This window comes from Acomys russatus, chromosome X (genome assembly GCF_903995435.1).
Source record: "Acomys russatus chromosome X, mAcoRus1.1, whole genome shotgun sequence".
Taxonomy (NCBI): domain Eukaryota; kingdom Metazoa; phylum Chordata; class Mammalia; order Rodentia; family Muridae; genus Acomys; species Acomys russatus.
Genome location: NC_067169.1, coordinates 52,083,544 through 52,105,492, shown reverse-complemented (window position 1 = coordinate 52,105,492; position 21,949 = coordinate 52,083,544). Strand labels below are relative to the sequence as shown.

Below are 21,949 nucleotides of genomic sequence, written 5' to 3'. Positions count from 1 at the left end.
TGGTATACACAAGACACCAGGTTTTATGTAGGGCTGGGGATCAAACTCAGGACTTGATGCATGCTAGGTAAGCATGCTCTCAACTAAACCACACCCTCAGCCTAGACTTAACTGTTCAATACTGGATTTAGGACTCCTTATCATGCACTCTGTTTATAAACCCAAGACTCTTTCTTATCAAAATTGGTTACATTTGCTTTTTCTTTCTGGTCCTCAGGGAAGTGCCAGTATTGTAAATGTGACACTGTTGGGTCTCAAGGATTTCTTCCAACTGAGGTCACTTGTGGTTATGGTTATGTGACCAGATTAGTGTACCCGATGTCTCCCAAAATGCAGGCCTATTTTATCACCTTCAACTATGGGATTTCCCAAAGCAGATGCTTGCTTATATGTCAGTGTCCCTTGCCAGTTCGCCACTACTTTGGGTACCTTTGAGTAGAAGTCAGTCCATGCCCATAGGTTGGGGCCTGCTGATGCACATAGCCACTGGGCCGCTGTTGCAGGTGGCGGGTAGGATCTACAAGAGTAGGATTGGTAGAAGGGTGGGTGCTCTGATAAGGCTGGCTGGAGTAGCTGGGGGGCACCATGGTACCTGCAGGGCCTGTGTGTTGCTGCAATCCCACATGAGAAACATAAGAAGTATAGCCCTGGAGGGAAGATGAGAGAAAGAATTGGAGCATGAGGGTGTCCAGCAGCTTGCTTCACTCTCTGTGATGCTCATAGTCCCAGCACTTACCTGGGAAGTCTGCAAACCATAGGAAGAACTAGGAGTCATCTGATGGACAGATGACTGTCCCAACATCCCCTGACTCTGCTAAAGGGGGGAAAAAAAGAGAACTTAAATTCAGGAAATGCTTCCTGCCACGTCTCTTTTATACCTCCTTCCCTGCATGTTTTTGTGAAGGCCCCAAGTATCTCCTCAGTCCTGTGACCCACCAAAACCCCTCTCCCTGACAGTCCTCCCTACTGCCCCTCTCACTATCTTTGCCTGGAGCTGTTGGCGGAGGCGCTGTCCCTGGGGCACTGTGGGTTGCTGCTGCCGGTATACAGAGGTCTTATAAGATGAGGGTTCTAGGCCCATAACAGTAGTCATTGTTGTAGGCAGCACACTAGGGTAAGTTGGTCGAGTTGGCAGCTTCTGCACTGGTAGTCGCACAGGGCGGTATGGGTCCACACGAGGACCACCTGGAAAAGGATAAAAAGTTGACCTCTCTGGGATCCTCATCTCTTCAGCAGCCGCCTTCTCCCCCTCACCCCATCAACATCTCCTCTGGGGAGGGAGGAATGTTCAACTGCACCATTCCTAGTGACTAGTACTTACCAGCTGGTAGCGGCTGGTTCTGGGTGTACAGGCCCATGGAGCCTGGCCTGTAGCTAAGGTGGGATATGGAGCCAGGATTTGCATGGTGCAGAAGGTCTGGAGGCACTGTCACACCATAGGGGCCACTCCGACCTGGGCCCATGCTATAGTCCTGCATGGGGGCAGAGGGCAAAGGTAAGTGGGTTACAGCAGTTCTGGGTGGGGAGGTGGGGAGGTGAGGGAGAAGGGTGTGAGAAGGAGCAGCACTGATACAATTCACTCTTAAGATTCTAATGGCACGCCTTCCCCATGTACCCCATGCCACCCATTGACCTACACACAAAGGCAGGAAGAGGACTTAGGTAGGGGTGGGGACTGGCCTCAGTCTTGGTGGCTGGCTGACTGCGTTTCTTGCCCTTAGTAGACTTCTTCTTGCGTTCCTCGGTGCTGGGAGGAGCAGTCCCTGGTTTGTCAGTCTTGGGGGGCTCAGGAGCTTTTTTCTCAGGCTCTAGCAGGGCAGGGGCTGGTGGCTCCTCATCTTCCGGGGGCAGAGGTAGTGGCTCCAGGTAATAGGCTCTGGGCCGAGGCCTCAGGTGGGTGTGGTAGAGCAAGAGCCGCTGCTGCTCTTCTCCTCGTGCCACTCGGCGGTCCACTCGGACTGTGCCAAACCAGGCCCAGGAGAGCGGTGCTGTTGATGGCTTCAAGCCCTCAAAGAGGTCCCAGGGAGAGATCTTTTGTTTGGTGGAAACTTGCAGACCCTGGCCAAACAAAACAAAACAAAAAGCAAACAAAACAAAACAAAAACAAAACAAAAAAACAGTGAGATGTTGAGATTTGGAGACCAGGAGACAGGACTTGAGAACTTCTAGAAAGGGTAAAATATCCGTTGACAAGTTCTCAAACAAGGGCAGAGTTTTAAGTGGATCAGGGACGTGATGAGAAGAGGAAAGACAGACAGACACACGGATGTATGCAGGAGAGAACATTCTTGCTGGGACAGAGTTGAATTGCAGGGAAAAGATGTGGAGGGGAAAGGTGAGGCCAGGAGAGTAACAGGCACTGAAGAAGCAGACAGGGACACAGAGATGGTGGGTAGGAGAGAGACTGACAGAAGATGAGATGGATAGAAAGAAACCAGAGAGAGAGGGAGGGAAGAAAAGAAGGGAACGGAGGGAAGGGGAGGAGAAGGAAAGGAAAGGGAAGGGAGAGGATAGGAGAGGAGAGGAGAGGGGAGGGGAGAGGAGAGGAGAGGAGAGGAGAGGAGAGGAGAGGAGAGGAGAGGAGAGGAGAGGAGAGGAGAGGAGAGGAGAGGAGAGGAGAAAAGAGATAAGTAAAAACTAAAGATGGCAAAGAAAGGCTGTCCCAGAGAAACAGGAAGAGAAAGACAGGGAGAGAGACAGGGAGGGGCAGCAGGAGAGAAACAGACTCATGAAGAAAGGAATCAGGGGCTGGAGAGATGGCTCAGAGGGTAAGAGCACTGACTGCTCTTCCAAAGGTCATGAGTTCAATTCCCAGCAACCACATGTTGGCTCACAACCATCTATAACAAAATCTGTATACATAATAAATAAATAAATCTTTAAAAGAAAGGAATCAAGGGAATGTATATACTAATGGGCTTCACTTTGCACTTTAACCTCTGCAGTCCCTTCTCTCCTTTTTCTATGCAGAGTAATATGGATAACCAAGAAGATACTGCAACTAAGGGTAGGCCAGATGGCCCTTGTAGTTAAGAGCCCTTGCTTCTCTTGCACAGGAGCCAGGTTTGCTTCCCAGAATCCACATCAGGGACTCACAACCACTTGTAACTCCACCTCCAGGGAGGTGCATAAGTGACAGACATACACTCATAGACACAATTAAAAAAAAAAAATCCAAATACTGAAACGGACATGAAAAATTAAAAAAAAAAGCAAAGCAAAGTTGGGCAAGTAGAGCCATGGAGAAAAGAGACAGGGCATCAACAGAATGGTGAGAAGACAAGAAAATGGTGGGACAGAGAGGGGGGTAGGGCATGGAGAAAAGTGGGAGACGGTAGCAAGGGACAGGTAGAAGAAATGCTGAGACTGCAAAAGAATGGGGGATGAAGCATAAGGAAAGCGAGGTGATTTGCTCAGAGCCCACAAATGATTTGTAGATTTTCTTGGGGGGGGCCTAATAGGCTCCTGAATTTGCTGTATGAGCTGGGGTTGTGAGGTCAGAGATGAACATGGGGTGTTGGAGGGGGTGAAGACAACAGGACATGCCTCCTTCTTGAAGATGGAGTCGAAGCCAGCAATCTTGTTGCCCTTGGTGTCGATAAGGGAGCCTTGTGGCTCACAGGTTATGACATCTCGGTTCTGCTTGGGCAGTGGCAACAGTTGGTGAACCTTTTCCAGACTGTCTGATTGGCGCTCCCCCAAGTCCTTCTGCAGACACAGGAAGATGGGTCACGAGTCAAAGATACAGAAAAAGAGGGACAGGAACTCTCAAGGGGTAGCACAGAACACAGTAAGTATAACACTCAGAGCTGCCTATGGCGGTGTATATGCTAGTCTCAGCATTCGGGAGACTGGGGCAAGAGTGTTTGAAGTTTGAGGGCCAGCCTTGAATATATAAAAACCCCTCACCTCATCTCAAGAAACAAAAATAACCTCAGCACTTATCAGGCTGGGGCAGGAGGATTGCTATGGGTTCAAGGGCACTATGGCTGATATAGTGAATGCAGGACAACCTGGGCTACCCAATGAGATCCTGTCTCACAGAAACAAAGTAAATTACAAAAAAAAAAAAAAAAAAAAAGAGGCAATGGTATTCAGTAAAGCCCCCTTGCACAGATAAAAATAAACAGGAAAGGGGCTCAGACTAAAACAAGTCAACTCACTTCCCACTCCCAGGCTGCCCAGTAAACACAGAGCGAGGGTAGGAATTGAGTCTCCAGCGTCTCCAAACCTGCTTTTCGACTCCTCTGCTCACCTGAAGCTTCTTTACAAGGTTCATATATGCACGTTTGTTTTCCTCCATGCTGCCTTGGGAGATGCTGGACATGTCTGCAGCCAACGTCCCATTGATCAGCACACTCAGCATGTCCAACACAGTAGTGAAGAGCTCACTGTGGTGGGCAGGAAGCCAGGGAGAAAAGCAGAAGAGGCAGAGGTTAAGAGAAAAATGGCCCAAGAGGCCACAGGCAGGAAGGGGATATTCATGATGTCATCCCAAGGGGCCTGAGATTGGGGAGGGGGAGGGGGAGGGCCAGGGGGTTACCCAGGGCCATGGAGCCAGTGGTTCCTGCAGCTACCATGGGGTAGGGACTCCTTGAGGGTATGACCTGCATGCAGGCCTGGGGGTTCTCACTTATTAGACTGCATGTCCACAGTGCCACTGATGATGATCTCCAGGAGGAGCTGGGCCCACTCTGTAGTCTGCTGGGTACTACGCTGCACCGTGTCAAACATGCCCCCCACCTGCCAGGACCACAAACCAATCAGATGCTTCAGGATGATGCCCATTGTTGAGAAACACTTAGGTTAGAACCTGGTTGGGTAGGATCTGAGACCCCCGAGGCCCTGTCCTATCATTTGTACCTATGACCTCCTATTCATTCTTAGGCAGTGGCTGAATTTAGTATGTTGGAATTAGTTCCCTTACTTATAAAGAGATGGGACTTGTATACTAAGTGAATTATATAATTCCACCCAACATTCCATAATGGGTCTCTAGTATTCTGGGGTCCAGCAAGCATATAAGGTATTCAGTCTATTGGATCCTGGCCACAGGGACTGAATTCCTTTAACCATGTTAAGGTCCTGCATCCTTTCAGAAAGTGCGGTTAACACTGGAAGACCTCAAAGAACCTAGGGCCTCCATTTTCAAACCTGTCCCCCCACGACTGGGGCTTCTTAACTGTATCTCCAGATGCACCCCTTCTTCCTTCACCCCACATTCCCCCTCACCAGGTTGAGCCGCAGTTTGAGTGCCTCATGCATCAGCTGCTTTGGTTTGCAATCATCTAAGTACTGGTTTTCTCGCCAATTAATCACAATCTAGGATAGAAACAAGTTTAACAGGAATCTTTTCCCTTCTTTCTAGTCCAAATCACCAAATGTTTATCAGGAAACAATGAAGGGTCCAAGCATGTAGGGGCTGCTTAGGTGCACCCCATCCTGATGTCACCTCCGTGGCCCAGATACCCATACCTGGTGCACCTGGCTGTGGAGGGAGGCAAGGAGTCCCTCACGTTGCTCATCCTGTCCTTTCAGACATGTCAGCACCAGTGATAAGAAAGGCTGCTGGCTCAACAGGGACATGCTAGAGCAGCGAGGAAGGGAAGGGCAGAGAGAAAAGTTCAAGCACCTTCCAACTTCCTTGTCCTGGATTCTACTCTGGTTTTGTTTTTGTTTGAGACAGGGTTTCTTTCTCTGTGTAGCCCTGGCTGTCCTGGACTCTCTTTGTAGACCGGGCTAGCCTCAAACTCAGAGATCCGCCTGCCTCTGCCTCCTGAGTGCTGCCTGGCTCCAGATTCTACTCTTTGTTTGTTTTATTTTTTTTGTGTGTTTTTTTTTTCCCGAGACAGGGTCTCTCTGCGTAGCCTTGGTTGTCTTAAGACTCGCTTTGTAGACCAGGCTGGCCTCGAACTCACAGAGATCTGCTTGCCTCAGCCTCCCAAGTGCTGGGATTAAAAGCATGCACCACTATGACCGGCTCCAGATTCTACTCTTTTGCTGTTGTTGTTGTTGCTTTTTTTTTGTTTTTTGTTTTCTGAGACAGGGTTTCTCTGTGTAGCCTTGGCTGTCCTGGACTCGCTTTGTAGACCAGGCTGACCTCAAACTCACAGTGATCTGCCTGCCTCTGCCTCCCTGAGTGCTGGGATTTAAGGCGTGCGCTACCACCGCCCAGCCCTTCATTTATTTATTTTGGTTTTTTTTGAGACAGGGTCTCTCTGTGTAGCCTTGGCTGTCCTGGACTCACTTTGTAGACCAGGCTGGCCTTGAAATCACAGCAAGTGCTGTGCCTCCCAAGTGCTAGGATTAAAGGTGTGTGCACCACCACACCTGGCTCATATTCGACTCTTAACATGTTTTTTATATTTCAGTTCTGATTTCTATGTGTTTTGTTTTACATACATGCATGTGCATATGCCATGATGCACATGTGAAGGCCAAAAGACAACTTGTGGGAATTGGCTCTCTCTCTCTCTTTTTTTTTTTACCATGTGGAACCTAGGGATCAAATTCAAGGGTGGCAGCAAGCACTTTTACCCATGGAGCCATCTTGTGGAACTCTAGATTCTACCCCTAAGATGTGACCTCCTGCTTAGCCATGCCACTCAGATCTTGACTTACCACTTACTTTATTTGCTTCTTCCCTTCCTCCCTCCCTTCTCTTTTTTCCCCCTGGGATTAAGGGGTGTGCACCACCACACCACACCCAAACGCCACTTTCTCATGAGACCTATTGTCTACCTGAGCCCTGGAGTTTGTTCTTCCCTGGCCTGCCCCTCCTCTCCCTTTGACTCTCCAATCCTTACCCACCAGAGCCCCTTTACCTCTTCTGCTTTTGCCGATCTCGTTCTTTTCGGGAAGAGGAACCCAAGTGCTGACCCTTCTCCAATTCCTCCCCAGCAGCTTTTAATACATGGCCCTGGACTGAGGTGGGCAGTTTGGCAATGAGAGGAGCCACCAGCCATACACCAGAACGCTCTAGAGAGCTAGAAGTCAGAGGACATAGGGTTTCAGGGAGCTGGGCAAGCAAGATTGAACAATTGATCATTTCTTTTCCCTAGGCATGTCCGGGATCCCCATTCTGAGACCACCATTCATGCTCTTAGTAGAAAATCTCAGGAAGGACCGACAACCCCTATAGTGTTGCTACCCAACCTGAGCACAGGTTTGGTCTTGCTGCCACTGGGCATGCTGCTTGCTGTACTCCCAGAAGACGAGCCTGTCTCTGCTGACTGTTGGAAAACCTCGATTGTGGCCTTGGCAATGTTCTCCAAGAGTGAGTTCATCTCCTGGGGAGGATGAAAGGTACACAAGTCCTAACACGCAGCTAGCAGGAAGGGGGAAAACATGGCGAGGAAAACATGGCAGGAAAAACGGGAGATGAGGCTGAAGGAGAGCATCAGCATCATGGAGGCCGACAGTGGGGACATCTCTGTCGGAAGCTGTGTCCTCTTGTACCTCTGTATTTCTACAGTTCCCCGCTATCTCCTCCTCTGCAAGCCTCCCTATATCTATCTGCAGCCACAGAAACGAGCTCCATTACCACCACAGCCACACTTCTCAGTTGCTAGAGGCTCCAACACTCTCAGCCCATTTCCTTTATCAACAGCCCCAGGTGCCTGCCATTTTCACACTCCCTCTTATCTCTTTCAGGCAGGGGCTTGAGGGCAGGACCACAGTTCTTCTATGGTGGCAGATGGCCATGACTCAGGGAAAGGGGGTGGGGCTTGGGAACATTACTTACATTGCTGGGGGTCTGCTTGATCATCAGCTGTAGCTCCAAGGAGGACTGGCGCATGGTCCACTGGTCTAGGTTCTGGTGGTAAAAACCACATCCCCAAACTAGCCATCATTGTGTCAACCTTAGCTACCTAGTTCTTATCCCGCCACAACAGCTTTCGAGAGGTTGGAAAGGGACCTCCATGCCCCTCTCATTAGAAAAGACTACATTTCAACAATCCGAAATGATTGAAAACTAGTGTATTTTACTATGGTTGAAAGAATGATTTCATATGCCTCTAGATCCCTGTCCCAGAGCCTCACAAAGTTCTGCTTAATGGCTAACCTTTAAATCCCTAAAGTTAAGGATGAGACCTGACTCTGTCGTTTGCTATCAGCTGCTCAAAGTCCCCCAAGAGCCTTTCCAGGACACTCTCTCAAAGTCCTGCAGAGACTGGAAAGCTCCTGTCACGTAGTCCCCCTGCAGCACTATCTCCTCCAGGCTAAACAGACCTCACTCCTTTACTTCTTCCTCCATGACCTTATTTTTCCATCCCAGTCCGTCCAAATGTCTGAGGCAAGCAAAATGACGAAGTGAAAGGGCACAGGCACACCTGAGTCCACCTACTGGCCCTAAACTCCCTAGTTCCTTGTGTGACTTTGGGCGAGTTAATTAACCTCTCAAGGCTCAGTTTCCTCACTGGTCAAACAAGGCGTTTCATATTCACTTCAGAAGGTAACAAAGAGCAGATGAAAAAGAAAACTGAACGCATGATGCTGTGCCTTTGTGTGTGTGATGGTAGCAGCTATTACCGTTCAATTACCGAGTCACAACCAAAGGGCCATATATGCAAAGCAGAATCTGGAACTCTCACGGGCAATTCTTCCCACAGATGAGCCTTACTCACCCCAGAGACTTGTGCACTCACCTCGTAGCCTAACTCCTGAGTCTAGACCACAGCACTAGATCTGACCCTAAGGCCATGCTGCAGGTATTTGTCTCGCTCCCATTATCCTCCATGCATGGTCACCTTTCTAAGAACTGAACAGGTCCCACTGTTTCCAGGTAGGGTCCCTGCCACTTCCCCCAGCATCCCAGCACCTTGGCCTACCTTCAGGATACGCTTAATGCGCTGCCGCTGGGGGTTCTCTCCATCTTCGTTGTCCAGCAGTCGATGTGGGTAGCAGATGAGCTGCATGAGGCGCTGGGCCTGGGCACTACTCAACACGGGGTCTTGTAGATCATTGCTATCCTCACACAGCGACTTAAGGCAACGCTCTCCTACCCATTCCTAAGGAAGCTGATAATTAGAAGACAGCAAGCAACCCCAGGGGAAGTTGTGCCAGGGGCAGGTAAAGAACCCAACGTATGGCAGGAGGGAGAGTGTGGTCACGGGCTAGAAACAGGACTATATTACATAGCAGCACTTAAGTGGTGTGGGGGGAAGGTGAGACTGACCTGTTGGCAGATGCTTCGCAGCACGTACTTGGCATAGACATCCAGACTTGCTGTCTCCACAGAGATGTTGCGGCCACCCTGCCTCCGACCACTACTACCACCTCCTCCCTCCTCTTCTGGAAGTTCTTCTGTCGCTCCCGTCACAGTGAAGCCAGAACCTTTGAGCTCCGCATCCCCTGCGTTCATGGGTGGGAGATAGGGAGGGCAGAGTGAGATCATAACAGTGTGTGGAAACCTGCCCTGGCCCACAGAGGCAGAAAGTCCCCAAATGTGGCCCCATGAGACGGAAATATACAGAAATATACTTCTCTCCCTCCCCTCTTCTCCAAAGGTCAGAGAGACCACCTTTGGGAGGGAGAAAGACTGTCCCTGTAGCTTAGCTGGCACTCCACCCCATACACCCTTCCGGCATGTCTCTCTTCCTACCCCCTTGCATACCGAGGACAAACACAGCCTTGAGAACAGCAAACACAGCTCCATCCACGATGCGGTTCTGGGAGGCAGCCAGCAGGTGGCGGTCACAGGAGGACCGGATTCCAACGGTAGGTTTGTCTACAAGGGAGCCAGAAGTGAGGGGAAGCAAGAGGGAAAGGCTGGGAGAGCCACAGTTTTCGGTAACTAGTAACTGCCTGGCTCCAATCAAAGTCACTTACTTCCGTCGGACTGGCAAGGATTGAGTTGTGGTGTCTTGAACAGGTGGAGGAGGATGCGGCAAGTAAGCCTGGCCCCTGGCTCAGAATCCTGCTCACTGCAAGCTACAAGGAAAACACAGCAGATCTGAAAAGAATGAAACCGAACTCTACGCGTGTATATTTTGGGAGGGGGAATAAGGTGGAAAACAAGTGAGGTGGAAGGAGAAGAAACAATATAATCCTGAAGGAGAAGTGGAGCACAGAAATGGTTCACAGCTGAAGGGCCAAAATCCTCAAAGGTCCAGGGGAAGTATTGGGTTCCAGCCCCAGACATATAGTGTGTGGGGGGGGCGGGGCCTGGCATCAGGGCTGCAAATTCCAAATAGGCCCTTCAACCCTTCCAGCCTGGCCTGGGTCTGGTAACGGAGTTTGTATTAGCAGGTGGTGGAGTCCTGACATTCTAGGGGTTATGGATTGGTACTTTACCAGCATTGAGGAGTGAAGGGATGGCAGCACAGCGAATCAGGTCTTCTAAGAGCAAACACTGTCGGGCAATGAGGATGGCAACAAAAGTAGCCAGCGAATCATGAAAAGACAAGTCACTGACCTGCAAAAAAAAAAAAAAAAAAGTAGACAGACACTGAGTCAGTGTAAGGGGAGGAGACCCAGCCAGGGTGCCATGCCTCCACTCTACTCAACTCTGACCCTCTATGGTCTTGATTGTAGCCAGATCTCTACCAAATAGGCAACTGTCTCATTCTCCAGCAAGACCCCACCAAAGCCTTACGTCTACATTGCACAGGAGATCGTTGAAACCACAAGTGCCATTGTTCGAGGAGCAGCACAAGGCCTTGAGTACTCCTAACCACTCTGCACTCAGTGACTTGCAATAGCCGGTCAGCTCAGCACACAGGATTGCGATGTCATTTACCCTAGGGGAAAGTACAGAAGCCCTCAGGAAACGTCTTGCCCCATAAAAGCCTAGACTCCTGACTTTTTGTGTCTGCCCCGTGACAATGAAAGGTATAGCATCTTGCAGGTAAGCCACCCCTCCCAGTATCAGGTGGAGGGATGATGATGACCAGTCCTCAGCTCAGTATGACTCATACCTGTCAGGATCATGGTGGCCCACGCAGACGTGCATAAGAGCATTGCAGACAAAGCTGTAGCGGTTAGCAGGGTTCTCACTGAGACTCTTGCCTAGCCCCGTGTAGGTGAAAGTGTGAGCAGAAGGGTTCTCCAGAGTGTCAATCATGAACTCCGGTGCCCAGCGCATATTGGATTCTGATGGCTCCACGTTGCAGTAGATGGTATTCTTCACTTTTGAGCAGAAGTCACTGCAGGGGTGGGGAAAAGGAAACAGCAATACTGAAGGGGGCCTGGTGAGGTACAGGGCTGGGCAGGAAAGGGGAGGAAAGAAAAAAGAACGGAGTGAAGGATGGAGGACCTTGGGAGAAGAAAAAGGGAGCTGAGCCACAGCAGACATGGCACGAAGGGAATCACATGTGACTAAGAAAGAGTGGCCTGTGAAGGCAAGGAGGAAGAAGGTTCACTTCAGTCACGAACAAACAGGTGAACGGCAGAGTCCTTAATGACCCTGCACAGACAGCAGGGTGCTGAGGTGCGCGCGGGAATAGGAAGGACCTGGGACCAGCCCCACTCTCTGACCCCTTCTACCTCTCTTACCTGAAGAGCTCCCCAAATTTGCTCTTTAAATGGCTACAGGAGGTATACAGATCATAGAGATAAGCAAGGATACAGCGCTCTGCAGAGGAGCCATCCGAACGGTTCATCCCATGTTTCACTACACCACAGAGCCTGTGGGGGGGGGGCGGCGGGAGGGTTAACAGGTGATATATGATATACAGGGGCCAGGGCACAAAGGCCCTGGAAACAAGTCCAAGGGTCTTGGTAACACTATTCCTTACCCCTACTCTAGTAGCAGGCTCTGCCCCACTGTGTGGACCCACATGTTCCTCCTAGGCCACTTCTGACTGGCGTTCACCAGGACCCTCCGCATTTCGACTACTCAGAAACCCCACTTACCCCTCAAACACTTGAGCCATCTGGTCCTGGTTGAGGATGAGGCAGGCATGATAGTGTCGAAGGACAGCCACGATACATAAGCAGAGGCTGGTAGTGTAGCTGCCCACCAGATCAGAGGATTTGAGAAGGAGCTCGGCCTCAACCACACTTAGCTCATTCAGCAGCTGTCAGAGAAATGGAGGTGAAACATGAGAAGAGACCCCTTTCATTGACCATAACCCCACTTTCTGCGAGGAACTTGGACATGGCCAAGCCCGAGTTCCTTCCCACTGGAGCCACTTCAGGAGAGAAGGATCGGGTTACCATGTACCAGGCTCCTGCCCTCTACTAGCAGCCTCTCTAGCCAGTCTCCAGGTCAACGTGGTATAAACCGCACAGTGGGAGGATGGCCTGTACCCAAGGCTCTAAACTGTCTCTTGGGCCTCCCCAGGGAGCACTTAAGTCTCTATTCCAGCAGTCTTAGCTCATGTTCCACTCCCTCTGTGCTAGTCTTCCAGCCATCCAAAGAGCCTGGGAACCTGGCTGGAGCCTCTGCTCCTGTCTCCGTTCCCCCTAGATAGCATGGATAGTCCTTCCTCTGCCCTCATCTCCCCCAACTTCCCCACCTGAATAGCAAAGTCGATGAGGCCACTGATGCTCAGTGAATATTCCATTAGGTCGAAGATGAACTGCACATGCTGCACCAGAGGCAAGTGGTATGACATGCCAAGAGCAAAGCTCGTGATCTGCTCCAGAACATTCCGGGAGACCTGATAAGGGCAGTTTGAGTGAGACGGGAATAGAAGGGAAGAAGACGACCCAGGGAAGCAGGAAAGGATGATGGTGGACGCGGTTGAGACCAGCAGGCTTAGCCTGCTCAGGTGTTGGGGGGGGGGAGATAAAGATGAAAAGGAAAATAGGACAAGAAGCCAGAATGTGGGAAGGGGGGCTGGCTTAGGCCCACACCTGAGCCGTGACCTGGTGTTGGTCATAGTGAGAAAGATGCTGGAACTTAGCAAAAATATCTTCAGCAGTGGGGAAGGCTTCAGGACGGCTGCGACGGCGCTTCTGTCCATCTTCCCCACCTGAGGGGACAGTTGAAAGCATCGAGTCAGGACAAAAAAAGCAAACTAGTTGACTAGGGTTTCGGGTAGGGGCATGGGGAAGGGACTATGGTAGGGAGGGAGGAGAGGAAAAGGGAAGGGAGAAAAAAAAGGGAGGGAGGTCAAGGAAGGGCTGGGGTAGGGACCATTGGGACCATGAAGCACACGTTGAAAGGACCACAGACTATGTGGTCCTCAGAGGACCGTGTACAGGGAGATGCTGGGTTCGGCGGGGAAGGGGGAGGTGGGCAGCAAGGGGCTTACTGTGAGGTACCTAAGAATGTCAGGTCTCCAGGATTCAGAGGCACAATAGGAGCAAGCTGGTCTGTAGAGGGGGGGAATGAGGGGGAAGTTTCAAAAGGACTAGAGCTCTCAGGAGACTCCAAGAGACAGGACATTGGGACATGACTGGGGAGTGCCCTACACTGGGCATGGAAGACTGACTAGGGCATTCTTTGGGGAGTCTTCTGTTTAGGGAGCCTCAAACCCACCAGTCTCTGCTGTCCCCTTGCGGTTCAGAACCTTCAGGATGTCCTTGGTAATCTTCTTGATGGCATGGCGGGCATCATCTCGTTGTTTCCCCACCCCAAACAGTACGACCAAGCGCTGGTTGCACTCATGGCTGCATGACTCCTCCTGCATCCCAGCAGCACCATCAGAGTCCATCACAAGTCTCCTGCCCTCCTCTTGAGAGCATGCTTTGTATCTTTCCACACTCCCATGTCCAAGCCCCTTTGCAAAGACACCCACCCCCTTGGGAATGGGTCTAGCCCCTCGGCAAATTCCTTAGGTGGGCACCTGGGCTCAAAACCGGCCATCGCAAAGGTTGGAGAACAGTACCTGTGGGATTGGAAAGTGTGTGGCATACTGCACGTGTCGTGGCTGGTCATAAAGAACCCCAAGTGTCCCCTCAATCTTTTCTTTGGGCGGGGGCTTCACTTCCTTTTCGACATCCGGTTTCTCAGGGGATGGGCTTCCCTTCCCCTCACAAGGCATAGTAGGGGAGAACAGCTAAGAAGGTGAAAAGGGCAAAACATTGAGGAGAAGCAGGAGGCATGAAGACATTCCAAAAAGAGGTATAAGGGTAGAACCAAGGCACCGGACCCTTCTGTGCTCAGGATCTTACTGAGAAATCAGGCTTTTCCATGTCCTCAAAGAGCACACTGGAGCTAGGGTCGATGTCCATAGATTCAGAGAGCCCTGGATCCTGAAGGCATACAACAAAACAAAACAACAAAACAAAACAAGAGGTGGTTCCTCACTGTCCAGGAATGTTCACGGAGAACCGGACCAAAGAGGCATGAGGAAAGCCCAAGTTCTGGATTCAGATCTTGACCAGCTACTTAACCAGTAAGTGAGGAAAACCTCCATTTCCATCAGCTTTTGTTTGTTTGGTTGGTTGGTTTTAGTTTTTCAAGACAGGGTTTCTCTGTGTAGCCTTGGCTGTCCTGGACTCACTTTGTAGACCAGGCTGGCCTCAAACTCACAGTGATTTACTTGCCTCTGCCTCCCGAGTGCTGGGATTAAAGGCGTGCGCCACCATGCCCAGCTCATTTCCATCAGCTTTAAATGGAAGGCAAAAGTACCTCATAGACCTTTAGTGAAGACCACGTGAAAGACTTACATGAGAGTACTTCCTAAGGCACGGAAGTGCTGAGAAAATACTATTGTTCTCAGGTAAAAGAGACTTTCAGAGGCTTCTAGAAGCTGTGAAACTGGGAGTGTCAGAAGTAATAATTCAGAGCAAGGAAAAGGCCACACACCTCTAGCTTGCTACTGCTGCTGCCTTCAGCCTCCTTGCGCTCCGGATCATCCGATGGATCATCAAAGGGAGAGGGAGGCCTAGGACCAGGGGTCCCAAATGCAAGGTCCCCCCGAGAGATGAGAGTGCAGGTGTACATGTTGTGGGAGAAAACATCATGTCGGATCAGTTCACAGAACAGCAGTACTAAGTTAAAGAATTCCACTCGCTCACTCTCACTGCGGGGGTCAGCTAGACGGAGGGAATGAGGAAAGATGAGTTAGCAGAACACGAAATGGGACAAAAAGAGAGAGGAGCATGTCAGTAAGGGTGCTCTTAGAATACTGCAGAGAGACATCCCTGAGTCAATAACAGGAACAGCAATAACAACAACAAGTCAGAAACTGCCTAGAGATATAAAGTATGGTTAGTGGAGCTGGAAAAATGGCTCAGCAGTTAAGAGCATACACTGACTTTTCTTCCAGAGGTCCTGAGGTTTGATTCCCAGCACCCACATGGCGGCTCACAATTGTCTATAAACTCTAGTTCCAGGGGATCTGAAGCCTTCCACTGGCCTCTGCGGGAACCAGACATGGACACGGTGCATGCAGGAAAAATACCCAGACACGATTTTAAAAGAAACCAGCTAGCAGGCTACACCACTTAACGTTGTCCACCACCATCTCAGAATGATCAGAGCATTTTTGCAGCTGTGCATATAGTAAAAACTCTCTGCTCCAATATTCCCGGGTTTTATTCTTTGCATTTCTCTAGTCCATTAAAAATGTGAGAGCATCATGGAGTTGAATTATGCCTGAAAGTAATTCTGCACAGAGCCCAAGACAGAAATGTAGACCAGAAGGTCCTTCCTTCTTTCTGTTTTCTGATGATGACACAGCTTGTAACTGAATCTAGGCAGAGTAACTAGAAGGTTCTAGGTGTTCATACTTAGCATGGGAGCCTGTGTATCCAGAAACTGCAGGAGGACATCCTGGAAAATGGGTGCACTAGGAGCAGAGAGGGAACCAGAGGCAACGGAGCCTTTCTCGTCGGCTGCTTCTGATTCTCCACAACGCTGCAAGATGAGAGAACAGACTGAGGAGTGATTTTTCCCTGTTTCTTCACTCTTCAGTATATAACCCTGGAAGTATCACCCGTCTTGGCTCCATCCCACATTTCTCCTTCCCTTGCCAACTCCCAACTACAGCCGTGATCTCCTCTCTAACCAGTTTATCTATCGGCTCTTTCCTAGTTCTGCCTTCTGTCCTTAACATTCGCTGTATGTAAGTTTACCACTTTTGTTCACTTGCTTATTTGGTATTGTGAGGCAAGATCTTACAATGTAGCTTTGGCTGACATGGAAGTCACTATGTTGATCAGGCTCATCACAAACTCATTGAGATCAGCCTGCTTTTGCCTCCCAAGTGAAATCAGGGATTAAAGTCATGCACCACCATGCCCAGCATTTCTTATAGCCTTTTTTTTTTTTTTTTTTTTTTTTGAGGCAGGGCCTCTCTATGTAGACCTAGCTGTTCTAGCATTTGATAGGTAGACCAGGCCGGCCCCAGACTCACAGAGATCTGCTTTCCTCAAGCTCCTGGGTGCTAACTAAAGGTATGTCCCACTATGCCTGGCTTTTTGACTGTCTTCCTACCTAGTCCTGGTTGCCTTTGTAACCACGATCCTCCTGTATCTGCCTTGCAAGTGTTGGAATTACAGGTATGTGCCAAGATAAGAGCTCTCTATCTGTTGATTGCCATCCCAAAAGTGCAGTCCCAATCGCCATACTACCCCAGTCACTCCAAGACGTCCAAACCCAGTTAGATTCTTTCCACTGGGCAGCCCGTTCCCCTTTGTTTGCCTCTAACCTCAGCCTCAATTTCAGCTTGTCGCTTCTCCAGGAGCTTGGCTACTACCATAGCACGATGTCGCCCAGAGCGCTTGCAGCTAACAGCCCATTCACATAATAAGGACACCACAGCATCATCATCAGAGGAAATCTGCAACCAAAGGATTTGACAAGGATAAGTCGGGGAAGGATGGGGACAAAAGAACCAACTTCCTCTTTCTTCAAGACAAGGCCCCAGCTTAGCACATCCTGGGCCCAGGAACCAGGAAGAGGGCTCTTCAGGAATCTCCTGGCTTCAATGGCGTACTATACCTTTGCCTTATACAGACTGCTTCTCCCGCAATCCTTTTGCTCTTTCTGTTTCTCTTCTTACTCACCTCATGACCATCCTTACTAGGCCCCAATCCAAAGATTCGATTACAAAGGGAGTCAAGGGAGTTACTAAAGTCAGAGCGCTCAAAACTATGGCTGTCCAGCACTTCTAAAGTATGGAGCACCCGTCCAATGGTGAAACCTGAAGGCAAACAGTAAAGGGGACTGAGCCAGAGGCTTAATGGATTCACAGTCTCAGCTATCTGTGAGCCCATCACTGATCCTTTATCTTCTGTCCTCTGATACCCACCTGCAGTAGCTTCCTGGCACTTATCAAAAGACCAGCGAACCTCAACTGCTTGTCCTCGCTCCTTGATCTGTTGTTCAATCTCTCGCAGCTTTGCTCGAACCTATAATTAAAGAAAAAAAACCTTCAGCCAGGCGAGTGGCCTGTAATCTCAGCAATCTGAGCAATCAGGAAGGCAGAGACGGGCGGATATCTGTGAGTTCAAGGCCAGCCTGGTTTGCAAAGTGAGTCCAGGACAGCCAAGACTACACAGAGAAACTCTGTCTCAAAAAACAAAACAAAACAAAACAACAAAAAACAGGCTGTGCGTGGTGACTCACACCTTTAATCCCAGCACTTGGGAGGCAGAGACAGGCGGATTGCTGTGAGTCCCAGGCCAGTCTAGTCTACAAAATGGAGTCCAGGACAGCCAAGGCTACACAGAGAAACCCTGTCTCAAGAAACAAAACAAAACAAAACAAAACAAAACAAAACAAAAAAAAGAAAGAAAGAAAAAAACCCAGAAAAACAAAAACAAAAAAACTTCAAGGAAACAAACACCCAGATACATGAAAAACTAAAGAGTAGCTACAAGCTGGCATGGTAGTACATGCCTGCGATCTAGCACTTGTGAGGCAGAGGTAGAAGGATCACCATTAAGTTTGAGGCCTGCCTGGTCTACATAGCAACTTTCAGGCCAGCAAAGGCTACTCGGCAAGATTCTGTCTCAAAAAAAATAAAACAAAAACCTAAAACACATGCCAGCTTTGAAATTCCAGGGTAGCATTTAAACTCACCTGCTGAGTGAAGGCACTGTTCCCCTCCGGCATGGGCAAGTTGGAAGGAGCAATAGGTAGGTGGTCAAGTGGTGAGCCAGTCTTTATTCGGCTATCAGTCAATGAATAGTGCCAAACTAGGGCACTAGGACAACATAGGAGGATGGTCTGGCAAATAAATAGATAAATCAAACCCAGGTATCATATCCCCACTGAAGGTCCACCTCCCTTGTGTTTTCCATTGGAATTAGGTTTACTATGACTGAGTCCTTGGGACAAGTATCATTCCTGATACCTCTCCTCCTTACCATATATTTTTTTAAGACAGGGTCTCTCTGTGTAGCCCTGGCTGTCCTGGCCTCACTTTGTAGACCAGGCTGGCCTTGAACTCACAGAGATCTGCCAGTCTCTGCCTCCTGAGTGCTGGGATTAAAGGCATGCACCACCATGCCTGGCCCATCCTTTTTTTTTTTTTTTTAATAGTATTTTGAGACAAGGTTTCATTTGGCTATGTAGCTTAAGCTGACTTTGAACTCACAATCCTCCTGCCTCTTCTTTCCAAGTTCTGGGACTACAGGCATACACGATCATATCCACATTCTTAAGCACTTTCCTACAAAGCTTTGGGCCTACTACTTAGTCCTGGAAGAGACTGTCCAAACCCTCTAAAAGGAAATATCCTCTCACAGAGAAATACGAATCCTTGAACACTTCCTCAGGGCCTGCTCCCATCTCTCAGCTGGACTCATCTCCATTCTCCAGGATGAACAGTCAGTTCTTTTTTACCTTCTTGGGCCCTTTAGTACCTACCTGAAGGATACAGCTGAGGCCAAAAACCAGGGGCCGGTGCTGAGGACACATAAGCAGGTCGCTAAAGGGAGTTGAGGGCGTACTGCTAGTTGGGGGTTGAGGTGCAGGGGTAGTGGGCAGAGAGCTTGTTGACTGAGCTGATATAACATGAGATGAGTGGCTGCTCACGCCATCCAGCTGTAGAGCCAATCGCCGGGTACAGAAGTAGGCAAGGCGGCGGGACAGATAGGCAGACTGAACAAATTCCCCAGAGTACTGTGAAGACATGACCAACAGAACCCCTAGTTTCCTCCAGCAGACACTGCTCTGATGTCTCAGTCTTACTCAAATCCCTCTAAACACTCCCTCCCTATGCCTAGGTCTTACTCGAAGCAGTAGTGGAAGCAGTAATTTAAGCAATTCATCCTCTCCGGGGCGTATTTTCTCAAAACACTCAAGCACCCAAGTCAGGAACTCATGTCGGTCCAGCATTCCATCCTATGGATAGCAGGGAACTATTAGAGGTAAGGCAGATAAAGTAAATGGGAGGGTGAAGAGAGCCACAAGGCAGGTGAGGTAAAAGGCAAATTCCATTCTGTTGGGACGGCCCAGGAGAAGGTGCAAGGCAGTGCCACGGACAACACGCCCTCGCTCCTACCTGAAACATGAACATGGCGAGCTTCTCGTTGTAGTCCCACTGCCTGATTGCCACCTCTACATCGTGAGGCAAGGGTCCTATAGTGGAACCACAGCCTCCACTTCCTGCAGGCCCTGGCCGATAGTATTCAGCCATCTTCTGTAGCTGTTCCCATAAGTACTTGGTGATGATTTGCGTCCATTCTAAAGAAAATATGGAAAGGGAGCTATTTGATACTATTTTTAGGCTTAGGAGATTCGGTACCCCCTACTTCCACCCACAATCACCACAAGCTCTGTGCTCTATTCATCCTCTTAGCCTGTAGACAAATGCCACCTCCTTAAAGCAAGTGATCATTATGTCCACCGAAGTCTCCAAGAACCTTCTGTCTAGTCTTTTGGCATTTACCATGTTCTATATTTAATTATGCTACATATGTCTTAGAATCTTCGCGAAGATCCAAAGAGCAGAGATTATTTGCTGGTCATCTTGACAACCCGGTACCTGATACAGCAAATAATCAAATGATACCATTGCTTACCAACTGAGTAAACGCATGCAGAAGCAAAGACTACAGACTAGGAAGAATGAGTCCAAGGCTCTATCACTCCCTGAAGCCGTCAGTAGTACACCGGCTGTACCGAGTTACTTACCAGTGAAGGGGTCAGCAGTATTTTTCTTCTTAACCTTAGTCTCAGACATTGCTGCGTAGTAGGCGCAGGTCATCTTAATGAGCCAGGCAGCCCGCATCACAGGCACTGTGTATTTGGCTAAATACCCAAACACTTCTTCTTTCTTACTGAAAATGGGGACCTGGATAGACATCACAAACGCAAAGGAGACCGTGTTACTTAATCTCAGAACACAGGGAGGTACCTGACACATTCCCCACCTTGATCTAAGGAACAGGAAACAGTTTCTCACCTTTTTGGCTAGGTGTGTGAGCGGTTTGGTGCCAGCCAGGTCGGTGAACCAGGTGTTAATAGCACTCTGTGATCTGGCAGTCACTAGCCAGAAGTTGTCCTTCTGGTTCATTAGGGACTTCCTTCGACCAGTGTCAGACAGAGTGTTACACCGTAACTTCTCTGCGATAATGCTGCTGAAGTTGGAACTGATCTAAAGGAAGAAAAGTGTACCTCAGGTGATACGAAGGGACAGACAGGTGGTCCTGCTTTTCCTGTGAAAATGTCAATGTGGTAGCCCTGGGTTCTGAACTCTGCCATCTAGGTTATTCCTTTCCGTTTTCCCAACCCAGAGCCTTTGCTCCTTCTCAGATTCTTCCAGCTTTTTCCTTCAGCCTGGCAGGGTTGTCTCACCTTGGCAGGATTGAAGTTGACGTTCTTGGCACTGCCATGTTCATCCCCAGAGACAGCAGGCTGGTTATTGAAACCTTGTTTTACATTCAAAGCCGTCAGTTCATCCTGAGGCAAAAAACACATCATTTTAGCTCACTCCCATTCCCCTTAGAGAAGAGGTTGTAGGTGAGGGCAGAGGCGAAGGTAACAAGGGATAAAGGGAGGACGATGGTTCTGAGAAGAAGAGGTTATTATCTAAAGCCCAGCCCTTAAGTTCATTTGGACCCCACCCTCACCCTCACAGTCAGTGAGATTCCCACATCTCCCAGAGCGACCTCAACATCACTCTTCCCTTGCAGGCACCTCACCGAGCTGGCCCTAACAACTTTCTGAGGTTTGTGTGAGAGCGCCCGCACTAGTGTGGAGGGGGGCACCTCTGGCAAGGCTCGTGAACCATTGCCGGCTCACCAACCGGAACTGCTGGCAGACCCTACTCTCTGGCACCAGTCCACTCTACTCTTCCCCCTTTCAGGACTTTTGCTCTCACCTAATCGCCCCGCCCCCCCTTCCCTGAACTGTCAGTGTCTCTAATCACCTGCCGGGACCCCGCGGGAACCGGGATTTATGAACGCACCTCCTTCTGTTTGGGATCTTGAGGGTACACATCGGGAGGCCCCAACCGCAGCCGCTTCAGGGGTCGGTGTTCGTAGCTCAAGATCCCGAAAGCCGCCATCTTGCCCAGCCCGAACCGCCGGAGGCGCCTGCAGGGCCAGGCGAGGTGGGGTGGGAAGGGGCGGAGGGCGGAGGACGGGAGGGAGCGCGGGGACAGCAAGCCGGGCGGCGTTTGAGAGGACTGAGGCCGAAAGAAGGGGGGTGGCGGAGGCGGGGCACGTTAGAAACTCTCGATTACTGCCGGAAACTGCCGAGGGACGCTGGGTACCGTCGGACAATACTGACTGCAGAGTGGGTGGGGCCTCGCCAGCGCGGGGCGGAGCCCCACCGCCTGGGAGCTTTGGGCCCTAGGAGGGAAAGTCAATTTCACCTACTGAAAATCCACCCGTTTGGCCGGTGCTGGAGGCGCAGACTTGAAATAGGGGAGGCAGCCGCGTGCTGGGTTCTGGTCTCCTTGCTCAGTTCTTGACCTAAAATAAGTGCTCAGGAATGTTTAGTTTGGTTAATAATTGCATCTTTTAGTAATCACACAGTTTCTTATTTCCTGCATCTGGATAATGGGTATGCTAATACTTCCTTCAACGGACTGTTGTAAAGATTAGAAACTACTGTTGTTTTAAGAAAACATGTATGACCCAGCGGGCGGTGGCGCCT

At 49.8% G+C, this 21,949-nt stretch overlaps 1 protein-coding gene across 3 annotated transcripts in view; it reads right to left on the bottom strand.

Annotated features, from left to right (window-relative positions):
- The window catches only part of Med12 (mediator complex subunit 12), a 24,781-nt gene extending 3,212 nt beyond the window's left edge, over positions 1 to 21,569 (bottom strand). Inside the window, exons 1-42 of one of the 3 annotated variants that reach the window (XM_051142481.1) lie at positions 21,258 to 21,569; positions 20,645 to 20,749; positions 20,253 to 20,444; positions 19,982 to 20,141; positions 19,350 to 19,531; positions 19,079 to 19,189; positions 18,713 to 18,967; positions 17,924 to 18,070; positions 17,151 to 17,250; positions 16,906 to 17,042; positions 16,548 to 16,679; positions 15,628 to 15,754; positions 14,702 to 14,931; positions 14,065 to 14,145; positions 13,779 to 13,949; positions 13,430 to 13,574; positions 13,213 to 13,263; positions 12,802 to 12,920; positions 12,462 to 12,605; positions 11,857 to 12,020; positions 11,497 to 11,628; positions 10,920 to 11,147; positions 10,598 to 10,742; positions 10,297 to 10,417; positions 9,832 to 9,933; positions 9,617 to 9,730; positions 9,179 to 9,354; positions 8,832 to 9,011; positions 7,745 to 7,816; positions 7,156 to 7,289; positions 6,825 to 6,986; positions 5,476 to 5,587; positions 5,233 to 5,322; positions 4,634 to 4,743; positions 4,256 to 4,391; positions 3,547 to 3,708; positions 1,681 to 2,058; positions 1,322 to 1,472; positions 980 to 1,185; positions 737 to 814; positions 593 to 647; positions 430 to 517 (exon numbers count right to left, since the gene is read on the bottom strand). In XM_051142481.1, the coding sequence (XP_050998438.1) occupies positions 430 to 517; positions 593 to 647; positions 737 to 814; positions 980 to 1,185; positions 1,322 to 1,472; positions 1,681 to 2,058; positions 3,547 to 3,708; positions 4,256 to 4,391; positions 4,634 to 4,743; positions 5,233 to 5,322; positions 5,476 to 5,587; positions 6,825 to 6,986; positions 7,156 to 7,289; positions 7,745 to 7,816; positions 8,832 to 9,011; positions 9,179 to 9,354; positions 9,617 to 9,730; positions 9,832 to 9,933; positions 10,297 to 10,417; positions 10,598 to 10,742; positions 10,920 to 11,147; positions 11,497 to 11,628; positions 11,857 to 12,020; positions 12,462 to 12,605; positions 12,802 to 12,920; positions 13,213 to 13,263; positions 13,430 to 13,574; positions 13,779 to 13,949; positions 14,065 to 14,145; positions 14,702 to 14,931; positions 15,628 to 15,754; positions 16,548 to 16,679; positions 16,906 to 17,042; positions 17,151 to 17,250; positions 17,924 to 18,070; positions 18,713 to 18,967; positions 19,079 to 19,189; positions 19,350 to 19,531; positions 19,982 to 20,141; positions 20,253 to 20,444; positions 20,645 to 20,749; positions 21,258 to 21,356 (5,984 nt within the window). In that variant the 5' untranslated portion in view covers positions 21,357 to 21,569. Of the gene's footprint in view, positions 1 to 429; positions 648 to 736; positions 815 to 979; positions 1,186 to 1,321; positions 1,473 to 1,680; positions 2,059 to 3,546; positions 3,709 to 4,255; positions 4,392 to 4,633; positions 4,744 to 5,232; positions 5,323 to 5,475; positions 5,588 to 6,824; positions 6,987 to 7,155; positions 7,290 to 7,744; positions 7,817 to 8,831; positions 9,012 to 9,178; positions 9,355 to 9,616; positions 9,731 to 9,831; positions 9,934 to 10,296; positions 10,418 to 10,597; positions 10,743 to 10,919; positions 11,148 to 11,496; positions 11,629 to 11,856; positions 12,021 to 12,461; positions 12,606 to 12,801; positions 12,921 to 13,212; positions 13,264 to 13,429; positions 13,575 to 13,778; positions 13,950 to 14,064; positions 14,146 to 14,701; positions 14,932 to 15,627; positions 15,755 to 16,547; positions 16,680 to 16,905; positions 17,043 to 17,150; positions 17,251 to 17,923; positions 18,071 to 18,712; positions 18,968 to 19,078; positions 19,190 to 19,349; positions 19,532 to 19,981; positions 20,142 to 20,252; positions 20,445 to 20,644; positions 20,750 to 21,257 lie in introns of all 3 variants that reach the window. The other 2 variants (XM_051142479.1, XM_051142480.1) reach the window with 2 other exon arrangements.
- Positions 21,570 to 21,949: the final 380 nt, after the last annotated feature.